The sequence below is a fragment of the Gadus chalcogrammus genome, chromosome 4, assembly GCF_026213295.1.
Source record: "Gadus chalcogrammus isolate NIFS_2021 chromosome 4, NIFS_Gcha_1.0, whole genome shotgun sequence".
NCBI classification, from domain to species: Eukaryota; Metazoa; Chordata; class Actinopteri; order Gadiformes; family Gadidae; genus Gadus; species Gadus chalcogrammus.
This window is the reverse complement of record NC_079415.1, coordinates 12,669,512-12,677,469: the sequence shown is the minus strand read 5'-3', so window position 1 is coordinate 12,677,469 and position 7,958 is coordinate 12,669,512. Positions and strand designations below refer to the sequence as shown.

The 7,958-nt window shown below is 43.1% G+C and overlaps 1 protein-coding gene across 1 annotated transcript in view; it reads left to right on the top strand.

Annotated features, from left to right (window-relative positions):
* The window catches only part of urm1 (ubiquitin related modifier 1), an 11,463-nt gene extending 4,892 nt beyond the window's left edge, over nt 1–6,571 (top strand). Inside the window, exons 3-5 of the mRNA XM_056588609.1 lie at nt 2,742–2,823; nt 4,694–4,742; nt 5,327–6,571. Of these exons, the coding sequence (XP_056444584.1) occupies nt 2,742–2,823; nt 4,694–4,742; nt 5,327–5,395 (200 nt within the window). The 3' untranslated portion in view covers nt 5,396–6,571. The remainder of the gene's footprint in view (nt 1–2,741; nt 2,824–4,693; nt 4,743–5,326) is intronic.
* Nucleotides 6,572–7,958: the final 1,387 nt, after the last annotated feature.

The window sequence follows — 7,958 nt, the reverse complement described above, 5'->3', positions numbered from 1 at the left end:
AGCCACCGGTACACAAATGTGTGTCTTTTGCGCGCCTCTCGCTGTGCACTGCATTGGTTGTTTCCCGTGCGGGTCACTATCAAGGAGGCCGGCAGCCTGCGTTGTGTGGTAATGCGGTGTCGGACGGACCTTGGATCTCCCTCATCTCTTCACAGTCCCTCAGCATACGACGCCCACGCACCCTGACCCTCACTCGCTGGGCTCGCTCTAACACTCTCTGATGCACACTCTACCTCTCTCTACCTCCCTCGCTCTCTCTCTCTCTCCATCCATCCTCTCATTCAAATTGTTTTTTTGGGGGGGGAATGTTTGATGTTCATCTGCTCTCTTGATAAAGGCGGCTGATTCCGGTGTGTGTGTGTGTGTGTGTGTGTGTGTGTGTGTGTGTGTGTGTGTGTGTGTGTGTGTGTGTGTGTGTGTGTGTGTGTGTGTGTGTGTGTGTGTGTGTGCTCTCGTGTTTGTACGTGTGGATGCTAGAGAGGGAGACAATGAAGGAGAAGGTATCCCCGCTCTGACTAGCAGCTTCTCCCCACAGTCGTGGCGTAGCTCGCTAACGTGTTTAGCTAGCTCCTTTAGCTCGGTCCTCAGGCAGCGTGTTGTGTGACCGCCGGCGTGCAGCTATGAGCAGAAGCACTTACCTGAGATCCCACTTCCTGGGTGTCGTTCGCTGCTTTGATAAATAAAAGCATTGGTAAGCATATTCTATGTATTTCGTGATGATAGCGAAATACATGGCTTTGAGCTGTGGGATGTGTCCCGCCACATCCCCACACACACACACACACACACACACACACACACACACACACACACACACACACACACACACACACACACACACACACACACACACACACACACACACACACACACACACACACACACAGAAACTCAAAATCCTCAAATGTATATAGAGAGTATAAATACACACATTAAGGCTGATTAAATTATATTTATAACCTTAAGGCTTTTGCCCCCCTCTTCCACCAATGCATCCATGAGATTTGTGTGTTATGCATTTTTTTGCCAGCTACCCTGAAACACGAACACACACCATAAAATAAACGTATTGTGATCAGAGCGTTACGCTTTAATAAACATATGTATATGTATTCATGGTCCAATGTTGAGTAGAGATTTGTCTTGATGCCTTTCCCGACGGCCCCTCCAGACGACCGTGGTGTCTGAGGGAGGCTGGCCCATTGTTGCCACAAGGTCAATGTGATTGTTCCCGGGGTCAGACTCCATCAAAATTCAAGCATTGTCGATATTTAAGCTACGCAGAAGGCGCAAGTGTTTAGCGTCTCACGCTGATAAATGGAAAAAAAGGATATGTTTTTGTGTTTGGTTTCTTATCCAAAATGGATCGGACCATTGTTCCGTTAAATGTTTGGTCACCGTTTTTTCGTTATGTCCGTCCCAAGATTCGAGAGCGGTGGAGATGTTGTAGCTGTGATTTGACGGGTTTTGAAGCCGCGATGTACATTTGTAGAGCGAGGGTTAGGATTTTTTGTTGACCATCAAACATCTGGGTTTATATTCGGTGAAACGTGAATGTACTACTCTCTGTCTGTGTTCTTTTGTGCTTTTTATCAATCTGTGTGTATACGTAAATGTATGTAGACATATATATATAGACATTTATATTTATTTATATATATAAATATATATAGGTATCTATATATTTATTTATCTAGGTATCTATATATTTATATATCTAGGTATATACATCAATGTATCTATTGAATTATATACATGTATCCATTTATCCATATATTTTTATATCTATCAATATGTTTCTATGTATCCATAAATCTATATATATGTATGTATTTGTATATGGATTTATACATTTTAGAAAATGCACACACACAAGAACACAGAAGAGTACGTTCACGTTGATTGAATATGATACATTTTGTGTAAATAATACGTTCTGTGTGTGTGTGTGTGTGTGTGTGTGTGTGTGTGTGTGTGTGTGTGTGTGTGTGTGTGTGTGTGTGTGTGTGTGTGTATATATATTTATTTGTTTATCATTCATTCTACATCATCCAGTATCTTCATCGTATTATTTGATATTATCCTTTGTAGTCTCTTATTATGTAATTTCAACATCCAATGAAAATATGGTATACTTCTGAACCGTTTGTATTGTGACGATAGGAAGGTGTCCTCTACAATATATATACTGGTGCGAGATAAGGCGTATCTCTAAGATGGCTAGCCAGGCGCCGCCATAGGATTCATGGCTCTCTGACATACTGAATAACCTAAATATTGTAATGAAATGCGGTAACGAGCGACGTCCATCCATAGGGCCCCAGACGGAATAGGGCCCCAGACGGCTGGGGTTTTAGTGATTGCTTTTTTCATTCATCACATCGCCAGGAGACCAAGGTAGAGAAATGGCCACGCTCTTTGATTGTGACCGTCCAAGCACCCCCACCCGCAGCCCCCCTGACATGGTCTCCATCCCCCACGCGCACACGCACACAGACCCACACACACACACCCATACACACACACACCCACACACACACACACATTTGATTATTAGTACCCCAAATCCCGGTCCCGTCTGATGCCTCTGTCGCGTCACATCGACCGGGTGGGGCGGGGTGCTGACTGGGACCGCAGACCTTGACCCTTCACCTCTGACCTTTGACCCCCGTTGTCTGTATGTCTGTCTGTCTGTGTGTGTGTGTGTGTGTGTGTGTGTGTGTGTGTGTGTGTGTGTGTAGGGAACATGAAGCAGCTGCTGGTCTGGATTGGGCAGAACCTGCTGAAGGAGCGACCAGAACTCTTTGTTCAGGGAGACGACGTGTGAGTCCCTGTCAAGTGCAACACGCACACATACGCACATGCGCACACACACGCAAATATATGCACGCACACACACACACACACACACACACATGCACTTACATAGACACATACACACAATGCAAAACATACACACGACAAAAGACATAGACACACACACGCGCATCAAAATACAGAGAGACTAACACACTTACACACAGATCAAAATACAGAGAGAGACACACTGCAAAACACAGACACACACACACACACACACACACACACACACACACACACACACACACACACACACACACACACTGCAAAAAACATACACACTGCAAAACACACACACACACACACACCATTAGTGAGCAATATTATATGAACAAAAAAAATCACAAATATTTGACTTATCTGATTTATCACAATGAATAAACAATAATGTGGATTTTGGACCAAAATAGGTGCTAGACTATTATACAGCTAATGGCTGCAGCATCCTTAAAGTGTGTGTGTGTGTGTGTGTGTGTGTGTGCGTGTGCGTGCGCATATGTGGGGGAGGGGTGTTCCAGAGAGCAGGCTGACTTTAATGGCTGCCTTTATAACAGACTATTTATAGCAGCACCTGAATGACTGAGTTACCAATAAACATCATAGATAAAGAGGTGTGTGTGTACATACGGGTTCAGCCAACTTAAAATATTTTGCAACGGATGCACTATTCTAAATTCTGATGTGTTTCACCAAAAATATATAAAACATGGTGTGTTCGTGGGTGCAGAGTGTGAGTGTATGTGTCCATACATGCTTGCTTGCACATGCTATCGTAGACTCTGAGAACATGCCCTTTAAATCGATGTGTTCAGGCAATGCTCGCTTTATAGTGTAGTGTAGAATGTAACAATCTGGTGTCGAATGTAACGGTACCAACGCTATATGGGGGAGAACGTAACGGTACCAACGCTATATGTGGGAGAACGTAACGGTACCAACACTATATGGGGGAGAACGTAACGGTACCAACACTATATGGGGGAGAACGAAACGGTACAAACATACGTTGTTGGTCACATTTTGCTTCCCTCCAACTAACTCACTCTCATCAAACATATGTAAAATGTTTTCTTCACACACACATTACATTGTAGGAAGTACAGACCAAATAATCGTATTCTCCCCTCAGATTAGTCAAATATATATTTCCACATTTTCTTTGCAATCTCACTTTGCTCATCACGTTCCGGGCGTGCCTTTTAACCTATGGACCCCTGAAGCTAAGCATCTAATTTTGGTTCCCGCCTAGCCCTTCTGAGTGTGTCCAGATTTAATCAAATATATAAGGTTTATCATCAGGTTATTAGTCAAATACGGACCTCAATCTGAGGTCTGTGTCAGAAAGAAAATGTTTTCTTTGTGTGTTTATAGCACAACTGTATTATTCGGATATGTGTCTTGCTCCATTTAATGTTGATGTTCAGAGCTTTTCTTTATGTTACATTATATTTTGTGACTATTCAATTAAACTGAACGTGCGTGTGTGTGTGTGGGTTTGTCCACTCTTGCGTTTCTGTGTGTGTGTGTGTGTATGGGCTGGTACGCTGTTGCACGCACACACACACACACACACACACACACACACACACACACACACACACACACACACACACACACACACACACACACACACACACACACACACACACGTGTGCGTGTGTGCATGGGTGTGTGTGTGTCTGCCTGTGTGTGTGTCGGAGCGTGCATGTGTGTGCGTGTCCTGTGAGTGGTTAATGCACCATCCTGCTCTTAAGGTGCATGCATTCAAATAGGATCCTCTGCAGCATATATCTGCGGCAGTAGCCTTATGTAACGCTGATCTGGTCCCCCACAGGAGGCCTGGAATCCTGGTGCTCATCAACGACGCAGACTGGGAGCTTATGGTGAGGATGTGGGATGTCATGGGGGGGATGGGTCTCTGAACCTGGGCTGGCCTCACCTCAAGACCACCAGCACTGGGAGAGGAGGCTGGAGAGGAGGGCTTACCGTGTCGGAATGCTTGCGTGTTGAAATATACACGTATGGAAGCTAGTGAAGGGGCTAGCGTGTTAAAAATATGTCATATTTTATGAGAGATTGATTGTATTTTTTAATGCCTAATACACACAGTGACACACACACACACACACACACACACACACACACACACACACACACACACACACACACACACACACACACACACACACACACTATCACATACATAGAATGCATTGGTGTCAAATTTGATAGTTTTATTTATTTGATTGCCTATTCAAACAAATAAAATAAACAAGTCAGAAGTAGATGAAGGCCACATACACACACGCACACACACACACACACAGACACACACACACACACACACACACACACACACACACACACACACACACACACACACACACACACACACACACACACACACACACACACACACACAAACACAAGTCCTCCTCATCACTGTGTCGTGTTGTGATCTCCGCAGGGGCAACTGGACTACGAGCTCCAGGACAAAGACAACGTAGTGTTCATCTCCACCCTGCATGGCGGGTAGACACGTACGCAGAGAAGGGGAACACACACACACACACACACACAAGAACACAAGAACACACCCCATGGGATGAGCATTCCAATAATTTGGTTTACGATTTGAATAAAGTGATGATGATGATGTTGATGATGTCAGACTATATAGAAGCAACCGGAACATTAAACTACCTGGACCCTCGTTTCACCCATCCTCTTCAGAAGGGCTTCACACTGAAGCCTACAGCCTTCAAGGCTCTCAGAGGCCCCGGGCCAGGCTGAGGGGTGCCTGTTTGTATGTCAGTGTGTTGAGAAGACTGAACACATGCTTCTTATTTTTTTTTTTATGTCATAATGTATCATGGTTTATGACAAAAATCCAAGGATTGTTACATTAAAGTTTTTTTTTTCTATTTTGTGTTGTATATACTGTATATTATGTCAAATTTATATTTAGTGTTTGGTCTTATTTATCTAGTGTACATTTGGCAATACATTCAAGAAAATCAAGAAATGTAAACAATTGAATGCCTTTGCAAAGAATATTTCCACAATTTTATTTTAAATTCTAGTTATTAAGACAGATTTATTTTATAAGGAACTTTGTGACATTTTCCGGAGGGAAAAAATACTGGTTAACTTGATAAACGACAACATAATTTAGACAAAAGCCAAATTTACCAGGTTAACTTGCTTTTATTTCAATCAATGTTCATTTTTCGAGCCTGATTTTCGTTGAAAACGTCAAACCTCTAATTTGACACTTTTGACATATATTTTGAACATTTCATCCTTTTAATTCGTTGTCATTGATTAATTTATCCAGACGCTCGGCTGTGTGTACCAAACTAATGCAGACATTACCATAATGTTTCACTCAATAAATTAGGTATTTTTTAAATCACGCTTCGATAATTCCCTCAGATATATCGGATCGATTTCAGCCCAGCTGGGTGATCGGATTTGAGTTTTAGGGTGATTAGAGGGGACTTCAGGGACTACTTGGCGTTTCTATGGGCCCATCCAGCAGAACGCTAAGGGGACTGGCGGGAAACCTCCAGTCCCGCTGCGGGGGGTCGCGGTCTAGCCTCGGGGTCGCCCTCCCCGAAAACGCCTGCGGCGACCAAAAGCCTTTTTCTCGGTTGTGGAGTCCGATTTGCAACGGGAAACTGGCTGATAATGGCCAGGAGAAAGAAAATGCTAATTCATCCTGAGAGGTTTTATAGAAAGCGAGAGTGAGAAAATGTAGCGTTCTAGTCGCAGCTAACCTGTCGTAGAAGTGTGTGTGTGTGTGTGTGTGTGTGTGTGTGTGTGTGTGTGTGTGTGTGTGTGTGTGTGTGTGTGTGTGTGTGTGTGTGTGTGTGTGTGTGTGTGTGTGTGTGTGTGTGTGTGTGTGTGCGTGTACGCGCGTGCGTGCGTTGCAGGGGACTATACCTTATGTAATGGAGGAGGATGAAAGAACGCACGCGCGCGTGACCTTTCTGTGGCGGGCTCTGAGAGGGGAACGCGAGGCCGTCGATGGTTGGAACGTTCAGAGGATTCGAAAAAAACGGGATTTGTAACGAAATTGAATGTTCGGCTTCTTTTCCCACTTTTTATGTGAAGATGGTTGCATATCTGTTTAATTCCCCCAACAGGCCTATTTAACCACATTTAGTATTAACTAAAATAAACAGCAGATCTATTTAAAGCACCAGCTGTGAGGCTAATTTATTCAAATATAGGCCCGTCCTGACATATGGCAATATAATGCAAGTTTCCTTTAAACCTATAGGCCTAAAGGACTTTACATTTAACCTCACGCATTTTTCGTGACCATTACAGTGCAGCCATTTAAGGTTAGTTCCACTATTCGTTATTGTTTCGAATATTGAGTTTATTATTAAACCCGGCCAGTGGAACCATAATATTGGACATTTACCCCAGCAGAAATAGAGCATCAGGGAGCGAGTCTCAAAACAATTATCATCAAGTCAGCTTGAGATGTACCGGAGAATTAAAGGCAGGGAGGGAGCATCTCTCTGCCTCTGCTGGACGGAAGAACCTCCAGCATGAGTAATAATCTTTATCTTTTGCAGCCTATAGGATGCAATTGAACGTGCGTTTCTATCGGACGTTAAACAACAGATGGACAGCTTTTCCTTTAGAAAAGCCAGCCCTGTCCTCTGTTGTTTCAACTTAACAGTCATGCATCTTTATAATTATTATGTTTCAGCTCATGTTGTGGCTCTGACCCCCAGGCATAACCGATGCTGTTGTGAAGACATAGTTTGGTATTTAAACAATGTGTTAAATAATCCACTGCCTAATCGAATGGAACACAGAATAGTTGTATTGGGGTATTAATGATGAAAATGTGATTCCAATAATGATTTAGGCCTGTAATCCACTTGTGTTTGGTGTATTTTCATGATTTCATTGGAAAGGACTGTGGGAAATGAAAGGGCCTGTAAGCCAGATCATGTTAGTCAGCCTCCACGTTGAAGTGTAGTATGGAATCATCAATGTAAAATATACATATTTATGTACATTTTATATCACATTGTGCATTTGTTCGGATAAACCAACCATTTAATTTTTACAGTTTG